We start from the raw sequence: 27,766 nt of genomic DNA, 5'->3' as shown, positions 1-27,766 counted from the left end.
TTGTCAATAGCCTGAATGGAATAATTTATAAAGTAAGGAAAGCAGTATTCGAGAAATTGATATTTTACATTTGCCTCCCTTGTTATAGATAAATTGCTTCAATTGTCCATGCTCAGAGACAAGATACCGAACATTGGGAATTTGTGTATCAATTACCAGCATGAGGAACAGAGTTTAGACATTAAAAAACATGAACATATCAGGTGGAACAGTTGAATTAAATGAGGAGTGAACAAGGTTTAACACCACCACCTTTCTTCATCACCCAGTCGCCCAAACCTGTGGACATTCTACCGTCAAATTGCAAGTCTAGCAACAGCCTGAGCATATAAACTGAATGCTTTGTAAGCATGGTTATTCTAAATTTTACACTATATCAGACATTATTTTATGCAGACCTTGCAGTGGAGCGATGATTTAGTTTATATAGTTAATTAATGTAAATGTCATAAAGGTGTATATATTTTTTTGTCAATAAAAGGGAATGGGATGAAATATCTGATTCTATTATTCTGCTATGTAATGAATACAACTTTGTGATTGTGACTATGTGAAAGGTCTGACTCTTTCAATGTAGCCAGTGGAATAGCAAAGTTGTATTTTACGGTAAGGTTTTCTGGAGCAAGAGCATTTGGTATTACAACAGGTATTATACAAAGTGGCTAAAGTTTTTTTTCTATCTGCAATGAAGTAGTCGTTTTTGTTTTGATATCAACTTCTGTATCTGTTGTGGGGGTAGAGTTTTTGTTAAGTGAAATAACTTTTGTGTTTTTTTCTCTTTTGACCGATGAATAACTATGAACTGAACTATTTTTCGGTTTGAAGCAACTTGATTGCAAGGATTATGTATTAATAATAGACTATGAATAGGATTGAATACTGTATATTGTATATTTATATCCGAAATGAGAATGTAGTCACTCATCGGATTCGAAAATATATTGATAGCACACAAGCTGGAAATATAGATATATACTTTTTTATTTTCTCAAAATGGGCATTTCACAAAATGGGCATTTCACATGATAAATGATGTGACGTTTTTTTGTATCAATGATTTCTCTAAAGTCTGACAGTGGAGATATTCATGTGAGCAGCGAAAAATCTGTCCCAGCCAGAAATGAACCGTCACTAGGTAGGAACCAAAGACCTTTGTTTCCCTGCGTTTGTTTTTAGGGGACGCACACCTCTTGTTTCCGGGATGACGTCAGAGCTCACCGCGTCGCTAGCATGAAAGCTAACGCGGCACACACTGTTATAATAATGAGTACGCGTCTTGTAATTAGGACTGTGAGAGTTCATCGTAAGTGAACCGAGGGTCGCTCGCTAGTTTTGACGTTTGCTGCAAATGTCTGTCGCCTCGTTAACGCGTTTGTTATGTCCCAGTGTTGTTAGCTTATCAGTTCGATCGTGTCAATGGAAACTATTGTATATACATTTTGTTGCGGTAAACATTCCGTAGACATTTTGGAAAGGTGAGTTTATTTATACGGAGACATGAATAGATTGTTAAGTGTTGTGAGATTAGTTCATTGTTGCAGTGATGTTTCTCATTGTAAACTGTCAGTTGTCCTGCTTGGGAGTTCCTTGCTTTCAATTTGTTATGCCCTATGCTTCCCCCCCCAGGTCCGGTAAGAAGATCATCCATTGGGGGGGAGAGAAAAAAAAATCACTAAGGTGGTGATTTAAAAGATGCATCGCTGCCCTGTTTGTTCAAAATCCTTCCCCTCGCCGTATAAACTCAAGAGACATCACGTCATCCACACGGGCCAGAAGCCCTTCGGCTGTGATATCTGCGGGAAGGCCTTCACGCAGTCCGAGCACTTACGAACACACCGGCAGAATGTCCACCAGCCGCGGCTCCGGACAGGCCGGCTGCACGATGGCACTTCAACCAATCACCAACAGGCACACTGTGATGAACCAGCTGCAGGGATGAGCCCACATGGCAGTTGTGATAATGTTATAATGCCATCGAGCGTGTCTTCCTCTGTGGCCTCCCGGCCAGAATGGAAAGGGGGAAGTGTGACTCGCGACTTTTGTCTTCCGTTGTTTGGGACTGGAAGTATGCTATGTGCAGACGATGGGACAGCGACCCAGGGGGGTGTCTCGTATGATACGGATGCAGTACATCATGATGAAGTTGGTTCTGCAAATGTGGACACGTCTGAAGGCAACGGATACACCTGCAACGTCTGCTTGAAGTCGTTTAGTTCGTCTATTCAGCTTTGGATTCATTTACCAACTCATAACAGGTCTAACCTGCGTGGGAGGGGCCAGACCTTCTCGAAGAAGGCCCATGCGAAGATGCACTTGCATTCACAAGAATCAAGGATCTCCAGCAGAAGCAAAGCGACTGTGAAACATCAGTGTCCTAAATGTCTTAAGACCTTTTGTTCACCGTCCAAATTACGACGACATTTTCTTATCCACACGGGCCAGAAACCCTACTCGTGTACAACTTGCTGGAAATCCTTCAGACAGAAGGTGCACCTGAAATCTCATTTAGGCACAGCAAACACATGTCCACATTCTGCAGTTAATGCCGGGAAAAGAAAGAGACTTTCTAATGACAGTAGAACCTCCGATCTGCAGCCCCAGCGCCCTTCCAGTAGTCTGACCTCGTCGGTGGAACTCAAGCTACAATGTAAAATAAGTGTAAATACTGTGCATGACCTGAGAAAGACTGAAATCAAGTTGGATGCTGTCGGAAAACCAGAACAACCGTTAAATACAAGCAGTGGGTGTCGTAAGTCAGGTGAACAAGAGTCGCAATACTTGACACAAAAAGATGTGAAACCATTCCGCTGTGTGATCTGCAACAGATCATTTCGGTTAGAAGTAAATTTAAGGCGTCATCATAAAATTCATTGGAACAAGAAAGAATTGGGAAGTCCTACTCATGAGCAAAACAGCAATAATGTGAAAATGTCTGATTCTGAAACAATGAAACGCGCATCTGAACCTAATCAGGCGGACCCCATTGACTTGAACATCGTTGTTAAACCAGAAACCTGGAGAGAAAATGACTACAATGACTCTTCTCCTCGGGAGGCCGCATTAATTGCATCAGCAGAACAGCAGAGGGAACCCTGCCGCGCCGCAAGTAATCAGAAGAGAATGAACACTTCACATCGGTGCCATTCATGTTCAAAGTGTTTTCCATCTCGATCCAAACTCCAGAGACACGTGATGACGCACACTGGACAGAGGCCTTATAACTGTGAGACATGCGGGAAGAGATTTCGCCAGAAAACACACCTGAGGATCCACTGTCGCACTCACCTGTGGACCAGATATCAGAAACAGCGATCGCTGTACATCAATCGGCCGCCTTCGCGCACAGGTGGGTTTAACACACGGACCACAGCAGAAGTTCCAATCTGGGAAATGATGGCACATAAAAATGATGTTGAGACACATAATGCCGAACATTTGGATCAGACCCCTTCTGCAGTAATTGCTCAGAATAATGTCAAGAGAGAGTCTGGGAACAAATTGTTGCCACATTACTCAGGGAGAAATGAGGTTTTGCACTTGAGAAAAGTTTCCAAAGCAAACGTAAGAAGGGCGCAGGCTGCCAAACCGATGCAAAATCCCGGCAGCGACCAACACGGGTGCCTCCAGTGTTCCAAGTGTTTTCCGAGTGCCTCTAAACTGCAAAGGCACGAGATGGTGCACACGGGCTTGAAGCCGTTTCAGTGTCCTACATGTGGGAAAGCTTTTAGGCAAGCATCACATCTGAAAAGGCACGACAGGACACACTGTAATAGTGAACAACCCAAACCTTTCAATCAACAGGTGACCATCAAAAAACTGCGGCTTTACCCAGAGATCACTGTCTGTACCCCAGCTCAGCGGCGGCTGATATCTATCACAAAAGTGCCCAGTCTATTCAAGACAAACCCTAAAAGTTACACTGACAAAAAGAAGAAACTCCACACGTGTCCAATATGCTGTAAGAACTTTGCTTCTCCGTTCAAGCTCTCAAGGCACTCGGTTACTCACTCTGGCATGAGGCCATACAAATGCACTCTGTGCAGCAAAACCTTCACACAGCGCGGCCATCTAAAAGTCCACGAGCGCAGATGCAGAAAGGGGAGCAGGATCTCAGCTTGTATCCGCAGGGAAATCGTGAATACCAACCATCTCCAGGATAAAATTGAAAACCTTACTGATTTTGTTGTGGATGCAACAAGAGAGCAGAGGGAGCAACGTTGTCCCAGTGTTGGTCAATACTCATTTAATGATGGAGATTTAGCTTTTTGCACAGAGAAAATAGACACTGATTGGCTGGAAGTGCCAGAAGTAAGCTTACAAGAGGAGAGACGGGTTGAAAATTGTAGTCAAGACAGTAATGATCAGGCTACAGACCCTTATAGCTATTCATTTCCCTCTGAGCTTGCCTTTGAAATGGATAAGCTTGTTCAAAATCAAAACATCGCAGCTCCACCTTTGTCACATCAGTATGAGGGTCATGCACGTGACGTAAAAACACCATGTCAGCATGATGAACTTTCGAGTTCTGTGGATGAGATGGCAGATTTCCGGGATGATAACAAGTGCACTTCCAGTTTTGTGAGCGAACATGATCTTAAACAACATCTCTGTCCAGCACGTGCTCAAGCTAAAGTGACAGAGTCGGCACCGAAGAATCGCTGTGACGTTTGCTTCAAAAGTTTTGTCTCTCCTTCTAAGCTTGAGAGGCATTATCTTGTCCACACAGGTCAGAGGCCTTTTAGGTGTGACATTTGTGGCAAAACCTTCACTCAGAGGGCACATGCCCGAAAACACAAACTCACTCACTGATAATCCAATGTTACTCTGATGTTTTTGTATTTAAATATCATGTCTGTATATATGTTTATAAAGCATAATGTATTGTATTTTTTCCTGTAAATAAAATTACATTTGAAATATTGTTTGTTGGACCTTATTTATTTAATATTACTGAAATTACCTCTGTAATTATAACGCCATGTACAGAATATTCTCACAGTATCTAGTCTATATATTCTATGTGGGTTTTTTGTGTATCTTTTGCACCTTGGGCCACAAGAAATACCATTTTGTTCCCATATTTTCTGTATATGGCAATGGAAAAAAACGAAGTGAATTTAGTATTTTGCATTGGATTTTGCACAATTTACTGTGGCTTTAACAATTTTCGAAAAAAAAAATATAAAAAATAATTTATTTATACTTTGTGTGAAAGTGTGTCTTGTGGATCCAAAGGTGTGGCAACAATTGCCCCATGGACAAGAATAGAAATGAATATTCACCATATCACGCTTTTTCAATTAATTATAATTATAATAATAATAATACATTTTATTCATAGAGCAGTTTTCATTACTATAAGCAAACTCAAAGTGCAAATATATATATTCGTTATACATTTGCCCAAAAAGTTGCCGTTTGATGTGAGGAATTTGAAAGAGGAACGGAACGGAGAGGAACGGAAGACACGGACGTTGTAGCTGGGGACGATTTTAGGGACGTACCCATTGAGGAAGTTGGTCGCATTCAGCGCGTTTTGGTTGTGTACATGCGTAACGAACCATTCAACGGCGCCTCACTTATGCTGTGAAACAAAGAAAGGTTTGTGAGCTTACCTTGTCATATATCTTTGAACGCCCAGGGAGAATGTGTACCGATGTTATCGAAAACTATCTCGTGTCGCCAGTATCGTAGTACAACTAGCTAACTAGCTTAGCTCACCACCTGACATTGTAAAACCGTTAGCGTCTGCTAATGTTTTTTTGCACAATACTATTTTAATATTAGCGTGTTCAAGCGCAACACGGCGGTGTACGATTGCAATGTTTATAATCACACACCTGATTGTTCTTCCAAACGTTTCGTTGCAGCTAGCTAACTTTCTCAGCTCTACACCCGGCGTAGAGCGTAGTTGTCCCCGCGGTTTGAAAGCCGGACACTTTGCACAAACAGCCACGGTCATGGCTTGAACTTTCCGGCGGATAGCTACAGAACCTTCCCAACGACGTATGCTTTTATTTTCAACTTTTTTGTTTTGTGTCACAGTCGCCCTTGTAGCTGCTCGAGGAGGCCGCCATGGAGAAGGAAACCCCCGCGAAGAAGGCTGCAGCTCCGTCTGTGTCCCAGATTAATGCAGAATATGTCACACAGGTAAGTTACACACTCCACGACAACGACCCCTGCGGTCGAGCTCGCTGTGCATTACGGTTTTCATGCGGTTTCCTGAATAGAATAGATAGTTGCACGTTTGGTCGAAAACCAGGAAAGAAAGGATATATTCAAGCCAGGACATCACAATCACAATCGGAGTGAAAAAGTATATTGTTAAACCTTTAGGTTGCACACATTGCATTATTTGTACCAACATCCGTGTTACATAAGGAGCTTCTGTATGTTCATGCTGCCATGCTGTGTACTATTGATGTTGTTTCTCGTTTCAGTTGGCTAATAAATATTGGGCTCCTCATGTGAAGAACAAACTACCATTTGATCCCAAGGTGAGGCACATGCATTGCTGTATATCAGAGGTATCAATATGTATAATTGCTGTCCTTGAACTGCTTTTACAAGTAAGCCAAAGTGTCCTGTATACAGTATTTATTATAGTCTTATAGTATTTATCGTAATAAATCTATACATGTGTGCTGGTTCTAATCAAAATGTAATATATAGGTTTATACAGCTAAATGGTAAAGAGGTGTAAAGTCTTGCATTTACAAGTCAATGAACTTGATTCAAACAGACAAAGAAGCATTATGTTTTTTTTTTCATTTAGGTGGGGTCTGCTGTGTGTGCATAGCTCTAACATTCTGTGCTATCTGTTTAGGTGATGGAGGATGTTTACGAAAAAGAGATCCTCAAGTCCAAGTAAGTAAATATAGCAACTTTAACTGCCTTCTTAATTCAATATACATATTTTACTCTTGTTTATCGCTGTCTGTTGTCCTTCCCTTTTATATTTTCAGGTTTGCCATCAGGAAAATTATGCTGCTTGAGTTCAGGTGACATGTCTCCTCCAATTTCCTCTATGTATTAATTAGCTACCCCAATGAAAGAGAGAACAGCAGTTGGTGGATAGATACTCATTCATTATTTTCTTATCTTTCAGCCAGTACCTTGAGAACTACCTGTGGGTGAACTACACTCCTGAGGTGTCCAGCAATGCCTACCTCATGTCCATTGGTTGCATTGTCAATGAGAAGTTCAGAGAGAATGTCCCAGCTTGGGAGGTAAAAAAATAATAATCAATAACTCATTTAAGTTTAGACTAATTGTTGTTGCACGGTAACCCCAAATTCTGAAGTGAGCATATTTATACAAGGTAGTTAACACTATATTTACCACCTCTTCATTTGTCGTTAAAACTTGTCTTTTCTGTTGTATGGTGTTTGTCAGGTGTTCAAGAAGGAGCCCAGCCACTTTCCTTTCTTCTTCAAATGCGTGATGGAAGCTGTATTGGCAGGTGAGAAGGCTGGCCTCACTCTGAAGGAACAAACCGTGCTGCTGGTCTTTCTGGACCACTGCTTCAACAGTCTGGTGAGTACCACTACAATGATATCCAATGTCTTGATTTGCCCACTGGAGAAATTCATACCATTGGGAATTTTCTGAGGTTGTTTTTCTTCTGCAAATGAGGACAAATGAGCAGGTTTCTGATCGTACCACTACTAAGATTATTTTGAGTGAATAATCTTATATTCTGATTATAATATTTAAATTGTTTAAAGTGACATGTTTTCTCTAATAAAACCAGTTTACATAGATTTATTAAAAAATTCTGTATCACTTATCACAGCACAAAGAAAGCAAAAAGCAATTGTTGTAATGTGAACCACTCAAATTGTATTTTCTTTCAAACTTTTGAATCAGACACATCTTTGTAAAATATGAATGGGTTTGCCTTTGGATAATAATATTTGAAAGTTTTTCAGTATCAGTGTTTTGTAGGGCTGCAACTAACAATTATTTTCCTTATCGATTAATCTGACAATTATTTTCTTGATTAATCGAGTAGTTGTTTGGTCCATAAAATGTCAAACAATGGTTAGAACTGTCAAAGGTGTTTCCCAAATCCCTAGATGACATTTCTGGTTTTTTTTGTACCTTTATTCCTAAAAAATACTTGAACCTATTAATCAATTATCAAAATAGTTTGTGATTAATTCAGTAGTTGATTTCCAATTGATTATTTCAATGAACTGTTGCAGCTCAAGTATTTTTCCTATTAATGGTAGCCATGACAAAGTTCCTTGTTGATAAACATGCATGAGGAGTTTAAGAACTGCCACTAGATGGCAGTCTTGGAATAGGCAGTCACACTCTGGGTCAATCCCCCCCATTTGTATCGTCCACAGCCGCATTAAACCTCTGGGAAGGACTGCAGATGTCTCACTTTAAAATCTGCTGTGATAGCCTGCTGCATTTGATTGTATCATATAAAGGCCTGTAAATATTTTAGTTGCAGACTTTTATTATGGTATGAAGGGTAATAAAAATCTTGTCGTATGCAGTAGATTTTGACAACTCTATCTCTCTCACACATACTCACTCTCTCTCTCCCTCCCTCCCTCCCTCCCTCCCAGGAGGTAGATTTGATCAGAGAACAGGTGCAGCAGCTCATCTCTCTGCCCATGTGGATGTGCATCTTACCAGTAAGACGTCAACCTATAACCCTATTTTATTTTTTTTTCCGTTGGTTATTGGCAAACACAAAGTAATGACTCATTTCCTTGGAAATAATTGCTTCCTTCCTATGCCCCTTAATCCTTCTTTAAAAAAAAAGACTTTAATGATTTGTCTCTGTCATGTTTTCAGTCCCGACTCCAACACGAGCTGAAGAAAGTTCCAAAGCTGCAGAAGTTCTGGAATCTAATAAAGAAGAAATTTGATAATATGGATGCTGACGCAGCTGAGCAGTAATTTTATTTTTATTTTTTTGCTTGCGTGGTCAGATTTATAGAGACAAGGAAATTATATTTCTAAGGTTTTTCTGATATCTGTTTATTTTTTGTTTCTTCCTCAGGGCACAAAAAGAGAGGACCTTCCTCTCAGCTCTCATTAAAAAATTTCTTGGAGTTCTCGTTTCGATTCCACCATCAGGTAAACAGGAAAAAAATACCTTTACTTACCGTGGGATCTCATTGTGTTATTGTACCCAGAGACTTAACAGCAGCAACAATGGACATTAGATCTTTGCTGTATTTAAAATAGTGCATCACTGTTTTTGATTTTCTACCTCCAAATTAATGATCAGGGTAATTTTTTTTCTGTGACTGGTCCCCCAAAAAAATAATTTCCATGTTCTCTTGTTACCTTTCCTTGAATGATTTATGCACTTGGGCTTTTCCTGAGCTCGCACAGGGTCAGAGAGCGCATCTCTTCAAATCAGGGCCATGGTGCCAGTATGAAACAAAATATAACCCCTTTTCATTGCTATTTTAGTTCCACCACTCCCTCCTTTCTCTCCGAGTCTTGCAGCCGCTGAAGGAGCATGTGGTCCAGCTGCCACTGAGCCACCGGCATTGACTACTATGTAGTAATGCAGGCCGACACAGAGGCCCCCCCACCTGAATGCTAAAAACAGAATATGTGCATTTGTGTGTTTGGGTAGAATTCTAACCTGACAGACCAGATTATAATCCAGAGCCCAGCAGGAGTCACATCACTCTAATGCCTGCTGCATGCCTCAATTTTAAGTGCATATGCACACACACACACACACACACACATGCACACCGACATGCTTAATGAGGGCTGAGGTCCCAGCATGCTGCTGTGCTGGCAATGCAGTATCTCATAGTGAGGCTCACACACTCAGCATGGCACCTCGTTGTTGTCCACATGCGTTTGCTGTTCTCCTGTCCTTGGTGATAACCACACAACCTCCTCTCCACCGCTACATCACACTGCTCCACATCTTTTTTTGGCATTGTATGTTCCCATAGTTACATTTGTCATTGATGACATGTATTCTTTGATCTAAAGTTAATCGCTAACCTCTGCTATCTTCTTTCCTTTTCCATAGAGACCGTGTCCATGGACAAAGTACATTATTGTGAGCGATTCATTGAACTTATGATTGATTTAGAGGTAAGAGACAGCCCTTGTATTCCACAACCTCATTAAGTTAATATGAAATTGTGCCATTTGAACTGTCTCATGCTCAAAATTATAACAGGTATGAATATGATGCTCTCCTAAACTTGAAACTAGGAAATGAAAGGTCTCAAGTATATTTGCTTAATCATCATTTACTGATGAATGAAGTGCTGTAGACGATCCATCTGCAGAGCTCATTTGCCTTTTGTCCTTCATGTTTATAGCAAAGTCAGGTCAACGGACAGTGGGTGAATGTCCTGTCTCAACTCCACCCAATGCGTCACTGTCATTGCTGTCTGCAGAGCTATGCAGGATGTGAAACAGTAGTCTTTGATCTGGGTATGAGAGGTTATTTCCAGCCCCGACAGCCAGGCTTTTTGACATGTGGTTTAGGGTGTAGGGTAATGAGCAGTGGCTGCTTGATGCACTCCTTAGATCTGAGAATACCCCTTTGCTTAAAGGAACAATGGACCATACTATTTCTGCATTTCATGGTGTTAGTGCTTTTTAATTTGAGTTGTAGTTCTACATTCTCCATCAATCAATCTTAACCGGCATTGATTCTTCATTTACACGCTGTTGCCTGCAAATTTGTAATTTTCTGAAGTGAAGTTGTTTTGAGCAGATTTTAACTGGAGCTACATCTATATATGTAAATCTTTCCCATCTTGTTAAAAAACACTTATATAAAAATATTAATGGAGAATGTTTGTATTTTAGCTTTTCTGCCTTTTTTGTACTTACTTGGCCGTTCTGCATCATTTTGAGAGTCTCTGTTCAAATGTGCAAACATTGTTCTCTTGCCTATCTAGATCAGCCATAAACACTGCTTTAACCTGCGTCACCTGCATCACCTTTTACCACATAGACCTGGACTGAAAACATACCAAAAGGGGTTTCACGTCCGTTACAGGAAGTACAGGGCAATAATTGTCATTTCTAGGAAATTGCTCATTAAGAATCTAAATGTTTATATTGGTTCATTTGAAAGAAATAATAAAAGAAAAATAGTTTTTAACATAGTGTTTCATGCAGGTATCTTCGCTAATATGGTTGGCTGGCTGGAATCATGACAAAATGTCACATATGATAGTTACTCCTGCTACCTTTGCAGACTGCTGTTGGTAGCGAGCAAGCTCAATAGATCTCTTCTGGCCGTCTGCTGACAGGCCGGCCTTGCTTTTCCTGGCAGCGGCTAGTGGCCGGCAAGCTGACTGTCTCCAGAGACGTCTCCTGTCCCTTACTGCTATCCTTTTACAAAGCCTCAGTTGTCTGAAAGCCATACTTCCCCTCTCTGATGACGACCTGAAAATTAATGCAGGGGAAATGATCCCCTGTTTTCCTGTCCTGTTTGATGCTGGCTGTCAGGACCGTGTTGAGATCAAAGATGGCTGTTGGATATAAAGGTATCCGATATCATTTGCTACAGATGATACCCCTTTTGAAGAGCAGTTGTCAATGAATGAATAGAACAAAAGATATTTTATTTTGTTGGTGTTTTGCATTTCAGTTCTCGTTTCATATTATATTTCACAATGCCGTGTTTTTCCTCTGGGCAGGTCTTTTCAGTGTAACAGATTTCACACATTTTTTTGTTCTGTTTGCGTCAGTCTCCCTCTCACTCAGGCTCAAATCAGTTCATTAAAATGTTCAGTGTTTTGTATTCATATTCCTACCAAAGCACCTCTGTTATCTCATTTGTGACAGGTCTCCTCTGTTTCTGCCTTCTTGTTATGTTCCTGCGCTACAACAAGCACGTTGTAGTAGCTGAGCCAGTTCCCCCCCACCCCCCACCCCCCCTTTTCATTTTCACACTGTCTCACTGTCAGTTTGCCTTATTGTTCGACTTTCTATACGTTTCAAAAGAACCTCAAGTCAAAAAAAGACCATGGATCGATAAGATGTATGGATAATCCTGGTCCAGATTCTGGGAACTGTGGTTGTTGTTAGATGAATTGATTCTTTTGCCCACCCTCCCCGCACCCGAGAGAGGTGTCGGTTTATACAATACCACACACTTCTTTCTGTGGTGGAGAGACATCAGACAATTTCAGACAACATAATGTGTTTGTCTACCTTCGGTTTGTACAAAATGCAGTCCAGTTACATACAGCAGTGATCACTTAAAGGTCCGTTCTGTCAGACAAAAAATGTGAAAAGCATGTAGTTCAATGATTAAACCTGTTTTTTTCTGTGTCCAGGCCCTGCTGCCCACCAGGCGTTGGTTCAACACTGTGTTGGATGACTCTCACTTGGTGGTCAGCTGCCACCTGTCCAGCCTCACCCAGAGGGAGAAGGAGGGACACCTCTTCTGCCAGGTACAACGCACACAAACGAGAGAATGTGTTTGCATGTGTACTTGGAATTATTGTATACATGCATATTTAAAACAGAATCAGGCCTGCTCTCATTTTTCATGTGGAGAAGTCACTCATGCTATCGTTTTTTCTCCGTAGTTGTTGGACATGCTGAAGTTCTACACGGGCTTTGAGATCAATGACCAGACGGGAAATGCTCTGACGCAGAAAGAGATGACTACGCTGCACTATGACAGAATCACCTCCCTGCAGGTAAAGATGTGTAAAAAGGTTACAGACAGACATGCAATGGCATATGTTTAATTTTAGCCACTGTTTCTGTATTTCTTTGAGTGAGCTCACGTTGTTTCTCACCAACATCTCTGGGTCTAATGTTTGTAGGTATTACATGTTTATGGATTTTTCAGTACTAAGTAGGGACTTGCCCAATTCAGAAATTTGTGTTCTGTCCGAGGAGAAATTACAATAACCTTTACTGTATGTAGTATTATTTTTGAGTTGCCTATCCTGGTCTGGTAGTTTAGGTAATTGTGTTGGTGTGGTGACTTCAGTGTTTTGCTTTTTCTGTTTTGCAGAGGGCAGCCTTTGCTCATTTCCCAGAGTTGCACGACTTTGCTCTTGCGAATGTAGCAGCAGTAGACACTCGGGAATCCTTGACCAAACACTTTGGGCATCTCAGGTAAATCAAAAACCTTGAACTTGCGGTTTATTAATGCAAAGATGGAGGGATGTGGTGGGAGGCTATGCTGGATTGGACTGAGTAAAATTATAGTCTGTTACTAATAAAACTGCTATGGTGTTTGTTTTTTCCTAATGTGTACAAACTCAGAGGTGGCTCATCTTTGTTTGCTTTATACCAAGCTGTCTCTGTACGAGTACTTACTCTGTTTACTTTATCCAGGACCGTTTTCTTCTGCATCGTATTAAGAAAATATACAATGAGTAAATATAATAGGGGTTTCACAAAGACAAACCCTGCAGTAAATCAGTACAGAATGAGATATGCTTATCTTACCTATGACGTATGAAGTCAAAGTTATAAATGTTCTTCTGACCAACCCCCAAAACACACAAGCCTCAGTGAAACAGGCCCACATGCAAATGTATACCCATCTTGTAGTACAGCATCAGCACCACTGTTGCTGCCTGACTTCCCTGCTAAATGGCAGCTAGTGAGCCCTTGAACAGGCAGCTGGTACCAGCCAGAGAGAGGCACGCCTCATTAATTTAATCGATTTGCAGTGGCTTGAGAATAAACTCTTTGAACAGCTGTGTTTGTCAGATCATATTAGCTCGCCAAAGAGCCAAAAAGCACGCTCGCTTTTATGTGGTTTGTCTAACTCGCACACGTGCGTGAAGGAGAATAGGCATTGATTTATTGGTACTTTGTAATTACTTGGGGGTTTCTAACCTCTCTTGACATTTGATATTATAACAAATTATATTTTATTAATGACACAAGGTTTTAGAAGGCCTTAAAGTCATCGTGTTTTGGCTCTACAATGCACATTGAGTGACTCATTAGTTGTTTGTTTGTAAGTGTCAAAGTTGCTATGAGGTTATGCTGGAACAACACACGCTTCCCCTTTGCAGTCGACGTTGCCACATCCATCACCTCAATTTTTAACTTCTGTAGTGGATTATGAAATGCTTAAACCTCATACTAAGTTTCTTTGAGTCAGGCAGAGGGGTTATGAGCCGTGCTGAGCTGAATCAGGTAAAGACTTAGCTGCACCATTTCATGTATTTCTGGAAGCTCTGCTCCTTTTCCCAGAATTGGGGGTTTTGAATATAGCAGGAAGTGCATTGTTCCCTGCTCCACAACTGTCACCAGAGAAGCTCCTGGGTAACTCCAAATATGCCAATCAGATTTAACGAGGCACTTTTCATCCAAACAACTCAATGCTAATGCCAGTTTATTGCAGCTGCGCTACCCATGGGCTTAGCTCCCAGTCACCCGCGCTCTGAATTTATCCGCTAAGTCCCCCAAACACACAAACGCAGCATTACTGCATAGCCTGCCCACACATATACCAACCCATTCTTTCACATACACACAGGCACACACATACATACACAGAGGCTTCTTCTTGTTACATGAAACACGTTGAGTGTCATTTCAGGTCAAAGATGAATGAACACCTGTTTAGGCATCACAATGTAAAATGCTTGAGTCATCACTACTGGAAATATTGAAATAATTGGTCCAATTTGTTTTGGTGAATTAGTTCTTCGGGTGGTCTGTACATTGGAAAGGGTAATTTTTATATTTAATCAATTCCACTTCTCATTGAATGAGTATCAGTATCATCAGTATGTAATCTGACTAAGAACAGAAAAGAAAACAAGGTGAATGCAGAAACCAATTTTCAGCAGATTACTCTGCCAGAAAAGCTTTTTAAAAAGGTCTTTTTTGTATTATGAAAAAAAGGGCATGTCAGGTTTGTCACGTAGTTGTTTGGCATGTAGACAAGTGTCAAGCTAGTTGACATTAAGTGATGGAAATACACATCTTAACCTAAATGACTTATCTGAATTCTAAACAAGGGTCCAGACAGCCTTCAGGCTGCAGTGTAAACTTACTCTGGACCTGTTTTCATTGTGTCCACATCCTTACCATATCCTGCCACTGGCTCAGCTGTCAGTCATGACCCGGTCCAGTCATCTCTTAGTCAGAGTGAGTTGTTGCTGCTGCTGTTATTTTGTTGCTAAGGCAAGGAATGTCCACCTGACTGATGCCAGGTCATCCACTGGGCCACCAAACTGCAACATTGGCAGAATTGCCAGCCCATTGGCCAAGCAGGGCATCACAACTAGCAGAATCCATGCAGATACACAAATATAGTCAGTCAGTGCCACGTGTGGCTGTCCAGTCCTGTCACAATATGTCCAGGCCGTGTCCTTCGTTGTGTTCCAGACCCTGCCTGTGTCACAGTGCGTCAGCCTGATTAAAACAGGTCTGTATGCAAAGAGCCACGCCTCAGCCTTTCGAGACGGAGATGGGCTTTGATTTTCATAATCCTGTCGCATCAGTGCGGCTCTGCCCCTCAACACACACGCTGACAGAGCAGGAGTGCAGAGTCTAGGCAAACACAAGCTTTGCTTTTGTGCCATAGTGCTAACAGGCACAAAGCATTTGATAAGGTTGTGCGTCTTCACTCACGTAGCGTTGTTGCTGTCACCAGTGCTTTGAAAATCTGTCTCAGAAGGCACAGTAGTGTTCCAAAAAAAGCACCTACACATTATCCCTTTTTATAAATACATTTTCACCAAAAGAAATGTTGTATAGTCATAATATTTTTGTCATCATTACGTAATGTTAGTAGACGTCAGATTGTCCCAGTTTTAATCTTAACCTTCACCATTTCTTTTTGGACACCAATTAGTTATCATCTGCTTGATTTTCCTCCCTGCTCTGTATGTGGAGTGTTTGCTGAATATGTAATTTGAAAATGGTGTTCTTCTAGCTGACACTTGTTTATCTCGTCTATCGCCACAGTCCCAATATGCTCCACCAGGTGGCCTCGTACCTGTGTCTCCTGCCAGAGCTGCCTGAAGGACAAAACACCACCTATGAGAAGGAGGTTCTCCTTGAGCTGTTGGTGAGTGGCTTTCATTGTATTTTCCGTGTGCAAATTTGAGTTTTCAAGCCTAAGTGGCAAAGATGTGTCTTGCTTTTTCTTCTTACTTTGTCAAGTGTCTCTAATACCATGCAAAGCTGAGGCTTCACAGTGGAATGTATTTTATTACCATGTTATATAGTTTGTCTTAATGGGGGCAAAGGGGGTCATAGGTCACAGGTCTCGTCTCTTGTCCTGCTAACTTGAGTCCACGTGGGTTGCTTTTCCTCTAAATGACCCTGTTGTTTTACCGAGAGTAAATAATAAAATCCCAGGCAATCATTAATGCATCAGAGCCTTTTAAACTGACCATAAATAGATTGTTTAGTTATAAAAAAGGAATGAAGCAATACCTCATATACAGTGCACTTGTCAACTAGCAATATAAAAGATGCATAATTGGAATTGGTGCACCCTTTAAAACAACGTTGGCGAACAGTTACTCTCCAGAACACTAACTGGCCAGTCAGCGCTACGGCATAATAGGTTTTGTGTTTCTCATTTTAAAGTCATTAATTAAAGATCTTGACCTTGGGATACATTCGCTGCCCGTCCCTCTTGACTTTGCCCTCTAATCCAATTACAGCTTTATGTGGGTGTTTGTGTGACGTAGGGTAAACTGAAGACAGTGCTGATGATATAAAATGCCTGTTTTCTTTCTTTTCCTTTTTTTGTATCTTTTGAAAAGCTGAAACCAGTTTGATTTTCCTCTCTGGTTCCCCCGTCCCATGCTCTAGCAATTTTCATTTTTTGAAAACCCATCAAGAGATCTTCTGGACCCTTGTCCCATTACTCTCCCCAATACACACCCAAACATGTGTTGTAGACCTCTTGTGTTTCAAGGCTGTCCTCCAGCTATTCATAATTACCCACTCATGTCCTCCCAGGTCAAGTTCTCTCTCTCTCTGAGAACCGATGGAGAAGAGCTGTTTCATACTTTTCTGATTAGATTGTTGTAGAGACAATGTCAGGGGACTAATGTTTTTTGTATGCCTGAGGTTGCCCCCAACAACCAATATCTCTGACCAGGTGGGTTTAACAGGAAGGGGCCACAGGACTTAAACTCTGCCAGATGATAGCAAAACAATGATACATGCTGCAGAGAACACAGTCATAAATATGCTTAGGGAGGATGAACTGGTTTTTTTTCTGAGAGATAGTACTGCTTTTACACCAGTCCCGGTGTTCGTCTAATTTCAGTTTTTATTTCCTCTGGTGTAACAGAAGAGCTGGTTTGTATTCCGCAGCAGATATCATTCCCCCTGATAAAGTGAATAATTCATTTAATGTGACTTTTTTTCCAGAGGAGTAAAGATACAATGGGAAAAAATGTTCACAAACACAAAATCTCAGCTGCGAAGGTGCTGGGGTCAAAGATAACTGCACACCACAGTAGAAGCTCCCTGTCTTATCAGCTATGTTCTGCAAAACAATTTCTAATAAATGTCCATCTAAAGGAAAAGACTGCTTTATACTAAAATATATATATAAATATAACAAAATATTCAGTGACTTTATTACTACCAAATCACACCTGTATGTGTTAAACAGCTTTATCTTAAGTTCGATAAAATGTTGTTCTAAATGAATGTACACTCAATAATTCACAGATCTCATCATAATGCCTGGGAGAGGTCATATAGCTTTTGAGCTAATACTTGTTCATATCCTTTGAAAAGGCTTCGAGTCCTTCTAGACATTAATATAAATATAATTTATAAAGCAATGTGGCTTGCTGGTTTGCCAGAATACATGTTAATATTTTGTCTTTGAACTGCAATGTAATGTCTGAGGTCTAGCAGAGGAACTTAATTGAAAGAAATTAAAGTGACAACAGGCTTCTGTTAAACCAGATGTTGATGGTGTGTAAAATGCAACAGATGTTTTGAGTGAAATTATTTCTTCGTCTTTTTTTTTATTCAGTGCTCTGTCTTCTACTCAAAACAGCAAGCCAAATGGGCAGAGGGACATTTGTTCATTAAACAAATTTCTCTCTCTGTCATTGTCCTCTCTCGCTCTCTCAACATACACACACAGGTATCACGTCATGAGCGCAGAATCTCTCAGATTGAGCAACTCAACCAGATGCCCCTTTATCCAACGGAGAAGATAATCTGGGATGAGAACATTGTCCCGACAGAGTACTACTCGGGTGAAGGTGTGTGTGTTGCACTCGTGGATAGTGTTTGTGATGTCTGTGCGTGTGAGTAAATGTGCACTAGAGAGCACATGATCATTTCAGTGTCTAGTCAGTCCCTCATTGTCTCAAGTATACACTCACACCTTGTTATCCCTTATCCTGAGAGCACTCAGGAGAGTGGGCTGGCACGTTCTCATAGGGAATCCTCTTTAGTTGGCAAGGACACCTTCAGAAACTCACACACTGATTCAAGCTGCGTTCTCCATTTGCTGTAACATGTACAGGTTAAATTCTCTGTATTGAAGCAAAGATTTACATATTCAGTACAACACATTTATAAAAAAAAATATTTTATGGAGAAAAGGCGTGTTTATGTGTGTGAATCCTCACACATTTGTCTATTATTCACTCTTTGTGTCTATTTGTTTGTCTTTCTTCTCAGGCTGCCTGGCACTGCCCAAGCTGAACCTCCAGTTCCTGACGCTCCACGACTACCTGTTGAGGAACTTTAACCTTTTTCGTCTCGAGTCCACCTACGAGATCAGACAGGACATAGAAGATGTGGTCTGGCGTATGAAACCATGGTGAGATGCCGTTCCATTCTGCTTTGCTACAGGAAAACTGATCCAAAATCTTTTTTATTTCTTGGTTGAAAAAAAAGGGGAAATTTATCAGTCTCTTAAAAATCTTGTTTCAAAGTTCAGAAGTTATTGTTGGTAAGTATGGATTATAAAGCTTTTCCTTAGCTAAGGCATCAAACCTGAACAATCTAGATTCATTTGTCCTGGTCTCATATTTTCAGAATTTGCAGTGGAATGCCTGGGTGACACACTCACAGTATGCGATAAAATGCTGTTACGGGTTCTGAACTTGAAATGAGATTAGCATCTCTTGTTTTTTGTGCCTTAGTAGAACAAATTTCTACCATTAGCTCAGCTGTAGCACCCATAGTCTTTTCACTTCAGTCAACAAAGTTTCTTATCCTCTGTCTTCTTCTCAAGCTGTGGCATGGTGCATTGATAATATTTTATTAAAAGACTGTGACATTTGGAACAGCACATTTGGAAACCCCTTGCTTAACATAATAAGTGCTCCCATTATGTCAAGTGATGTAGCAACTTGCTTGTTGTTCCTGCAAAAGTAAATAAGTAAGCAGTGGCGCTGCCATCGCTCTCATTTCATCACCTGATTTCCTCTCTTGACGACAGCCCACTGTGCTTGTCTAACTTCTTGTTGTGTCTGTACCACTTCATAGGCAGTCAGAGTACGGTGGTGCGGTGTTTGGGGGCTGGGCCAGGATGGCTCAGACAATCACCGCCTTTTCCATAGTCGAGGTTGCCAAGCCCAACATTGGAGAGAGCTGGCCCGCCCGTGTCCGAGCCGATGTCACCATTAACCTCAATGTGCAAAACCACATCAAGCATGAGTGGGAAGGTAATAGTATATGTGTCAACCATTAGGAATTTTGACAATGATTTGTATTTATTAATTATCTGTCTTTCTGTCTGCCTTTTTATTACACATTCATTCAATTTAGTTTCTGTGTAGACAAAATAGCGACTAACTCCAAAAAAACACATTCTTGCATCTTAGGACTATTGTACATAATTACCATCCCCTTACTGCATTGCCACACCTTTACTTTTCTTATTTTCTCCTCGAAAGCAGTTTATAACCTCAATATTTTCCTTTACCAATCTGCTCCATCCCACTGGGCCTTGACTCTTGACCCCTGCCTACCGGATTTCTCTGACATTAAGCCGCTTTGTTTTATTTCCTGTTCTTTTTTTCTCACCGGGTCTCTGTGTGCTTGATAGGGGCACTGTAGATAATGTTAATAGGAGCTTGTCAATGTTGAAAGACATTGATTCACTGGGGACATTGAAAGCACAATGAAGCCTTCAGCAGGCCTTCTGCTATAGCTCTCCAGAGAAAGATATAGGACATGTTTACATAACAATTTTCTTTGTGGGAAAAATGCTACAGAAGTGTTAAAGTGGTCTCTGGCTTAAAAAAAAAAAAAAAGGAGGCTTAATGTATCCCAAATTGATGTCTCCACTTTCTTTATAACAAGTTTTATAGTTTAACTTTCTTCCTTGTAATTCAGTGAAAGTATGAAGTATTTCTTCCTTCCATCCAGAAGCCCTTTCCCCATCGTATAATTACAGCCTCATGTTTTAAAGATCAGGCAAATGCTGACAGAGCAGTTTCTCTTGCATCTCCAAACTTCTCTACACTACTACTCCGTTTTACTAACACTCCCCAATCACCTCTCTCTGTTTCCATGTGCCCTTTTCATCCTCTTTCAAATTCTTTCTCTGTCTCTCCTTTAGCCCTCTCTATGTCTCTAAATCCCTATTCTCTCCGTCTCTAAATCCCTCTTCTCTCAGTCGTTCTCTCTCTAACCGCTCTCTCTGCCCTCTCTCCCTGTAGGTCTGCGGAAGCATGACGTTTGCTTTCTGATCACGGTGCGACCCAACCTGCCCTATGGCACACGTTTCGACCGTCGCCAACCCTTTGTGGAGCAGACTGGCCTGGTGTATGTGAGAGGCTGCGAGGTGCAGGGCATGCTGGACGACAAGGGACGCGTCATCGAGGAAGGTATGCTTGTGTGCTCCTGCACGCACGCGCACACACACACTCACACTCACACACACACACACACCAGTGACACCTGGCATCCCTTGTCCAGTCAGACCTCCCATCCACAATCATCCACCGAATGGTCGTCGTGACGTTTTCAGGCTGATGTTGTCATGGTAACCGTCACAGTGAGACCTGACCTGTTCACATTAACATTCCATTAACCTGAGGTCGACGACAACACCTGAGAGCTTTGGGCCTTGACCTTTACTGTATTTATTGGATTTGTGGAGAGATGTGCTTCTGTAAGAGGACAATGAATAGATGAATGTGCTTGTCCTGCAGAATATACAGTAATGTGATATATAGGAAACATTCACCTCTATCTCTGAAGTGTTGCCAGTAACGCTGTGTTCTAGAATTACAAGACTGATTTGTGCACAGCAAGAACTTTGTGTGCATACTACTGCATTTCCCTAATAAAAGCCTTAAAATAAGTTGTCATCAAATATATATTGTGTGTCCACACAATAGAAACTCCTTCAGACCAAATCCAAATGTCTGGCATATTTTTTTTACAGTATCATGATCTCTATTTACCGTGTTGTGCTTCAAAGCAAGTCCCTCTGAGTGGTTGGTTTACCTAAGTTAGCCTGCAGGCCTGCTAGTCTAAGTGTTTGCCTTTTCCCCTGTCGGAACATGAGTCCATGCACTGAAGCAACCCTTTCCCCCTGTCCTCTCTCATCTATTTGGATTAAATATGCAGAGGGCAGAGATTTCTAAATGCGCATCCTGCTAGGGAATATGCCCTGCTAGTGTTGGCTTGGTTAAACTTTCAGATCCCCAACAGGGATAAGTGATTCTCTGGCTAACTGGGCGGTTGGGCGATGGCACATGAATCACTTGGCACTTGGTGAAGGTGGGGGAGGTGCAACCTGAGAGATGCAATTTGAGACATAATAATTGCCGCACATAATGTCTTATAAAAACTGTATATATACTTGATTTAATTCCACCTTTTAATAACTAAGGGCTCAATACATTGGCACATACTTGGTTTAATATTCTCACACATGCATGGGCTCACACATCAGAGGCCAAAAGGATTGAGTTTCACTCTCCAGTGCTGTGCCCTGCAGCTCCATACAAGAATCTACTTAGACATCTATGAAAGCTACACTTGCTGCACCACACAGGCTCCCAATGGGAGTGATCCTTAAGTCTGTAGCCTGTCAGTCAAGCATCTCCATGTGACTCCTGTTCTTGAGGAGTCATAGTACTGTAGCGAGGCAAGCCAGGGTGAATACATGATGAGGGGTTCGGATTTCTTTAATGTAATATTAGTATGGAAATCACGGTTATATCTCGGAGAATTATCAGATTTGGATTCAGTTTTAATAATGACAGAGAAAGTGAAGAGATTTATTTTCTTTACTTTCTGTTCAGGTTTTTATTTCGATAGTACACTTAAATTGTAAATGTGTTTTAAATATGCCCCACAAATTTTAGATTTATTGCTCCTATATTTATTTTCTAATCACTTATCATTGCCTCCTTGCTCAAACATGTACTCTCCCCACCATTCTGTTCCAGGGCCTGAGCCAAAGCCTAAGCTGCGAGGAGACGCCAGAACGTTCCGTGTTTGGCTGGATTCGAACCAGTATCAACAGGACATGACCGGTAGTATTCAGAGTGGCACTGAGGACCCGTACGAGACTTTCAACATCATCATGAGACGCAAACCCAAGGAGAACAATTTCAAGGTTTGGACCACATTCTGAAGCGGACAGGTCGCCCCTCGCCGCACAGTGTATTTGAGTGCTTTATCTTCAGACCTTGAGCTCTGGTCCCACCAACACCACCTCTAAATGATGTATCGCACATATTATATTCTCTCTGGAATTGTAGCTGTAAGGTTGGGGCCAGGGCAGCTCTAAGATTACCACCCACTCAAGGCCCCAGTGATCCCACTGAGAGACAGTTTTCACTGGCTATTCATGTAATGTCCCTGCGGTCTCAACCTTAAGAATCCCGTTGTGGCAGCGAGCATACTGTTGTTACGGTTTCCGTCAGCAAACGAAAACCATGTTATACTGTTAGTATAACATACCGGTTTGCTCAGCAGAACCCTGCTTTTAAAGACGGTTTGTAAAGGTACATCTACGTTAATTTATTTTCAGATATCAAAGTTTTACATCAGGTCATAGAAGTTATCCACACTAATGTGTGAAACTTCTAAAATCCCATCAGTCTTATATTGTTTTGCTCCATTTTGTTCAACTTTTTTTTTTTTAATGTAAATGCACAAAACTCCTTTTGTATCACATGATTTTTATTTAAGAGCTTCTCATTTTGGCTTTGTCAAATCTGCCTTTTCTATCCCACACATTCATTTCTGTCTTCCCCAGCGAGACGAGCGTCAGATGTTTTTGAAGTGTTCATTTTTTTCCCTCCTTGCATTTGAAAAACACAGGAACTAATGGGTATTCAAGAAACATTCCTCTCCCTCTTTGATGTGTGGCACAGATAAAATAAAAACGTTTCACTACACTACGTTTGATGCATAGGGTATTAGACAGTTTGCAGCTCATTAAAATATAATTGACAGTCAGTCAAATTACCTACTATCCCATCAGCCCACCACAAAGCTATTCTTATCCTGCTAAACCACCTCATTTGGAATAGTTGTCTGTTGTCTGACATGCCCTTATTCAGTAGGATTTTAATGTGTTTTTATAACTGTCACACATTTCTTTCTTTTTCAGGCAGTGCTCGAGACCATCAGACACCTGATGAACACAGAGTGCGTTGTCCCAGACTGGCTTCACGACATTATCCTTGGCTATGGAGACCCAGGCAGTGCCCACTATTCAAAAATGCCCAATCAGATCTCTGCTTTGGACTTCAATGACACATTTCTGTCTTTGGACCATTTACGTTCGTGTTTCCCTGGCAACACCATAAAAGTCACTGAGGAGAATCCTGACCTGCAGGTCCCCCCTTTCAGGTGAGAGTCAAATCTCCAATAATCAAGTGAAAAAAGAAAGGTCATTGTTGATTTAACTTAATCCAAGTTATTAGTATTTTATTTACTTTCTGTTGTAAAATTTGCAAACTAGACACAATTGATGGCACAATACTACATATTGTTGTGTATTGTATTGGGTTATGACCACCTTCCTTTTGCTTTCCAGAATAAAGTTTCCCATCTCAAACAAAACAGAAAAAGGGAAGAAGAGAAAGGCAGAGGAACCTGTGGAAGACCAAGTGGAAGACACGACCTTGGTCGTTGAGCCCTATGTCACTCCCAACCGCGGGCCGTATCCCTACAACCAGCCTAAACGGTGAGAGGGTCAAGGCCAAGACTCATGCCGTCCCATTAACAACTGGGCCTGGCAGTTTTGAATTGTTTGTCTGCGCTCGTCCACACGGTGTCTCTTCTGACTTGTGCACCATGTCATTTTGTGGTGCTATTTTGGTTGTGGTTTTGCCAACAATAATAAATGTAAATTTCTATGCAGTTAAAGGTGAACTAAAAAAACTTTAATATTCCTGTTCTCATTAGAACACCACATCTTAATTGACCTTCATCAAAATTTAAGATGCGTCTGCTGGTGTTTTAACATTTCCAGTTTGCGCTTTGATATTTAAATCATCATTGCAACAACATGTCCTCTGGGAAGCCCTGACTTAACAATCTTTCAAGATGGTGTGCAAAAGCGTCATAACAAAAGTTGCATTAAGTGCCCCTTAAAAAATGGAGCCAAAAACTAATTTGGTTATGTTGTCAAGGCCATTAAGTATTTTAGGTTAATAACTTGATTTACTAATATCATCAATGTTAATTTCTTTCAGGAACACAATTCAGTTCACTCCTACTCAGATTGAAGCCATTCGAGCTGGGATGCAGCCAGGACTCACCATGGTAAGGACCTGCTATTTATTGTTTTGTTGAATAAGTTGCCCACACAAGTTGAATTTGAGCAAGAGATAGATTATTTAACAAAAATCGCAGCATTTCAACAACCTCCTAACCTGACGCACCAGATGGTTTGACACACAGAGACGTCTGTTAAGGCTTCATTGTAAGCTTCTCTTTGAATAAGAGCGAAAACATCTTTTCCACTGAGAAAAGCCTTCCGTGCCATGCTTTGATGATGTTGATGCTACAGCAGCATCTACGCTAATCTCTTTAGGAGCCGCCGTTGTTGTTAATGAACAGCCGTTTCTCAGACCCATAGCTGCCAGTAGTTCCTCACACAAAGGACACGGATTGGTCCAAGATGCTGTAGTTCAGCCAAAAGCAAATAGCTTGGAGCTTGGTAAGATGGATCCAGCTGCCTCTCAATGTTAACACCCTCCAACAAATAGTAATTTGGGATATTTGGCTTCAACAGACAAAGTGAAGCCAAAAAATACATACTTTAAATCCAGTCGTATAAAGTTATCATGCATATCCTTTAGTTATCCTTGAGCGAGTGTAATGCTGTTGGGGTGAGTGCAGATACTGCAGGTGCGTACTGTTCCAGCCCGCTGCTATAAAGCCAAAGATTTGGAGACATTAATCTTCGTAGTGTACACCAAGGGAATTCCCTCAACGGTGAATATGCTGATATCTCCATCATTCACGTAGGGGGATGATAAATCTCCCCGAAACCCCCTCTGCAATTTTGGTATCGCCAGTGAAATGTTCATGTACGCATAAAATGACATAGTATCACAGCTGTGGATACATTCAGTTCATATGCACAGCCACAGGCGTGTCACTCCAGCCTGCTATTGTGTCTCCAGAGTAGCGTCACCAACACTTTTTTTGACATAAGTGCTATTCCGCTGTGGTGACTGGAAGCTGGCGGTGGGGTCTGAGATATTTATTGCGCAGCGATTTGAGGTAAATAAGGCAAGTAGACTATCAGCAGTCGTAAAAAGCAACTCTGCATGCAAACCGTTTTCTGCTCCTCTCCTCGCTCTCTTAAACCTCCCTTTTTGGCATATGTCACAGTCATTAGCAGCCATAACAAACAAACACACACACACACACACACACACACACACACACACACACACACACACACACACACACACACACTACCTCCCAGTCTGCCTAGCTTGTCTTTCATGTTGGGAAACCAAGGAGCTGATTATGCACTGATTTATGCAGGGGTTTCTAATTGTACCCACTATTTTTAGCAGAAATTACTCACCTGAGAGAACCACACTCAGACTAACCTGTTTCATGAATATTAATTGAAAAAATTAGATGTGCTATTTCTCCCAGTTAGATAAATATAAGGCTTATTATTATGGTAACACTGATGAAGTGCTATTCAGATAATAATATGTTTATGCCTCCTATGGCTTTAGTCCTTTTTCAGTAGCTCTCTGTTTCCTCACCCATCTGTGCAGTCAACAGCACTGTCTTGTCATGCCAGGCAACACCACACTGTGTTGGGTCCATCTGAGCATAGCTATTGATGGGGGCTAGCCTAGCCTGTTCTGACATGCCCATGGCCTAGCTGTCACAACCACTAGATTGTCTACAGGGGGAGTGCCTTTGCAACATTACCTAACTTCTGATTATGCTTCTCTTCTTTCCTTCCATCCATATTCCTCCCTTGTGCTGATTCTCCAGGTTGTAGGACCACCAGGTACTGGAAAGACAGATGTTGCCGTTCAGATCATCTCAAACCTCTATCACAACTTTCCTGAGCAGAGGACCCTCATAGTCACACATTCAAACCAGGTTAACCCACCACACACACACACGCACACACACACATGCACACACACACATGCACACGTGCACTCACACACATGCGTGCACTCACAACTTCTACACAAAAAATCCAGCTCTGATCTCTGAAAAGTATCCCCAACACTCTGTAGAAGCTGTCTAGAGAATTTACAGCTTGTACTCAGAACTGCCCATTAATCAGACGATAGTTATATTCAAACCTTGGAGGAAAAATTAAAATCCAAGCTCCCCTGTGCCCCGGTCTTACTCCCCTCAGTATTTAATCATAAAGTAATCTGCTATTGTTTTGCACCAGTGGAAGCATATGGAAATGAACCATATCCACAACAAGTATAGCTGCATATAAAGATAAAAAACCTTATTCTCTGGCAATAGTTCTCCCTTACATTTTTATTTATTTTACAACAACAGACACCTGCCTGTCATCAAGCCAAACACATCAAATCAACCATCAGCAGCACTGTACGATGGAACCTGACCAAATTCAGACAAAAAAAAAAGGATACTCAAAACAAGTTTATATCCACTAGCACTGTTGGTAGATAACAATATACACACATTTAAAATTGGTTTTCCTTGTTTGATCATGTTTACTCGTTACCATGGCTCATTTCTACACCAGGCTCTGAACCAGCTGTTTGAAAAGATCATGGCTCTAGACATCGATGAGCGTCACCTCCTGCGTCTTGGCCACGGAGAGGAGGAGCTGGAGACTGAGAAAGACTTCAGCAGGTGAGGACAGCATGGGACAGGTGGAGAGAGAACACACACACACACACACACACACACACACACACACACACACACCCACAGACAGATGCACCCAAACAAACGCAAATGTGAGACAACATGAATTCACACATGCATATGTGAAAGTGCATTCAACAAATTGCATATGCAGTGCAGAGGCTACGCTCACTGTTTGATCACAGCCAACAACCTACGCACACACACACATTTTAAGGCATCCCAGCTGCCCACATACATAATAACTGTGAGCCAACACACTGACAGGGCTACTAGATACTTCTATATGCCATGCCACAAACCTGGTTTATCTTCATTGGCCTCTCAGGCCTTTCCACCAGTGGTAAGGGATCTTTCCTTACAGCCCTGCACTCAGGGGCAATGCCTGTTTGATTGACCCACTTTGTACAGGCCATTTTTGAGCATGATATTCAAGAAGAGGCAGGTGGCAAAACGCTTTGCAAAGAGAGAGATTTATGACGGCTATGTATGAAAAAACTTAATA

The 27,766-nt window shown here is 41.4% G+C and overlaps 2 protein-coding genes across 7 annotated transcripts in view; both read left to right on the top strand.

Moving 5' to 3' along the window:
- The first annotated feature begins 1,181 nt into the window (after nucleotides 1-1,181).
- LOC118286464 (zinc finger protein 770-like) lies at nucleotides 1,182-4,922 on the top strand. Of its 2 annotated transcripts, none has more exons than XM_047327226.1 (2): nucleotides 1,182-1,475; nucleotides 1,627-4,922. In XM_047327226.1, exon 2 carries the CDS (start codon nucleotides 1,693-1,695, stop codon nucleotides 4,807-4,809), a length of 3,117 nt encoding a protein of 1,038 aa, XP_047183182.1. In that variant the 5' UTR covers nucleotides 1,182-1,475; nucleotides 1,627-1,692; the 3' UTR covers nucleotides 4,810-4,922. The 2 variants fall into 2 exon arrangements, with proteins under 2 accessions (XP_047183182.1, XP_035466823.2); XM_035610930.2 differs by having other exon boundaries at nucleotides 1,194-1,303.
- Nucleotides 4,923-5,485: 563 nt separating this feature from the next.
- aqr (aquarius intron-binding spliceosomal factor) overlaps nucleotides 5,486-27,766 on the top strand; it is a 48,938-nt gene continuing 26,657 nt past the window's right edge. For all 5 annotated transcript variants that reach the window (XM_047337650.1, XM_047337647.1, XM_035610109.2 and 2 more), the window contains exons 1-25: nucleotides 5,486-5,601; nucleotides 6,046-6,150; nucleotides 6,441-6,497; nucleotides 6,827-6,867; nucleotides 6,966-7,001; nucleotides 7,109-7,229; nucleotides 7,396-7,536; nucleotides 8,583-8,651; nucleotides 8,815-8,915; nucleotides 9,023-9,099; nucleotides 10,025-10,089; nucleotides 12,300-12,416; nucleotides 12,555-12,668; nucleotides 12,992-13,095; nucleotides 15,916-16,018; nucleotides 18,074-18,194; nucleotides 18,619-18,760; nucleotides 19,432-19,610; nucleotides 20,610-20,777; nucleotides 22,353-22,522; nucleotides 23,525-23,766; nucleotides 23,954-24,103; nucleotides 24,615-24,684; nucleotides 26,392-26,502; nucleotides 27,137-27,246. In XM_047337650.1, coding sequence (XP_047193606.1) covers nucleotides 6,076-6,150; nucleotides 6,441-6,497; nucleotides 6,827-6,867; nucleotides 6,966-7,001; nucleotides 7,109-7,229; nucleotides 7,396-7,536; nucleotides 8,583-8,651; nucleotides 8,815-8,915; nucleotides 9,023-9,099; nucleotides 10,025-10,089; nucleotides 12,300-12,416; nucleotides 12,555-12,668; nucleotides 12,992-13,095; nucleotides 15,916-16,018; nucleotides 18,074-18,194; nucleotides 18,619-18,760; nucleotides 19,432-19,610; nucleotides 20,610-20,777; nucleotides 22,353-22,522; nucleotides 23,525-23,766; nucleotides 23,954-24,103; nucleotides 24,615-24,684; nucleotides 26,392-26,502; nucleotides 27,137-27,246 — 2,684 coding nt within the window. In that variant the 5' untranslated portion in view covers nucleotides 5,486-5,601; nucleotides 6,046-6,075. The remainder of the gene's footprint in view (nucleotides 5,602-6,045; nucleotides 6,151-6,440; nucleotides 6,498-6,826; nucleotides 6,868-6,965; nucleotides 7,002-7,108; nucleotides 7,230-7,395; nucleotides 7,537-8,582; nucleotides 8,652-8,814; nucleotides 8,916-9,022; nucleotides 9,100-10,024; nucleotides 10,090-12,299; nucleotides 12,417-12,554; nucleotides 12,669-12,991; nucleotides 13,096-15,915; nucleotides 16,019-18,073; nucleotides 18,195-18,618; nucleotides 18,761-19,431; nucleotides 19,611-20,609; nucleotides 20,778-22,352; nucleotides 22,523-23,524; nucleotides 23,767-23,953; nucleotides 24,104-24,614; nucleotides 24,685-26,391; nucleotides 26,503-27,136; nucleotides 27,247-27,766) is intronic.

This window comes from Scophthalmus maximus, chromosome 15 (genome assembly GCF_022379125.1).
Source record: "Scophthalmus maximus strain ysfricsl-2021 chromosome 15, ASM2237912v1, whole genome shotgun sequence".
NCBI lineage: Eukaryota > Metazoa > Chordata > Actinopteri > Pleuronectiformes > Scophthalmidae > Scophthalmus > Scophthalmus maximus.
Note: the sequence above shows the minus strand (reverse complement) of the source record. Positions and strands in the feature narration are given on the sequence as shown.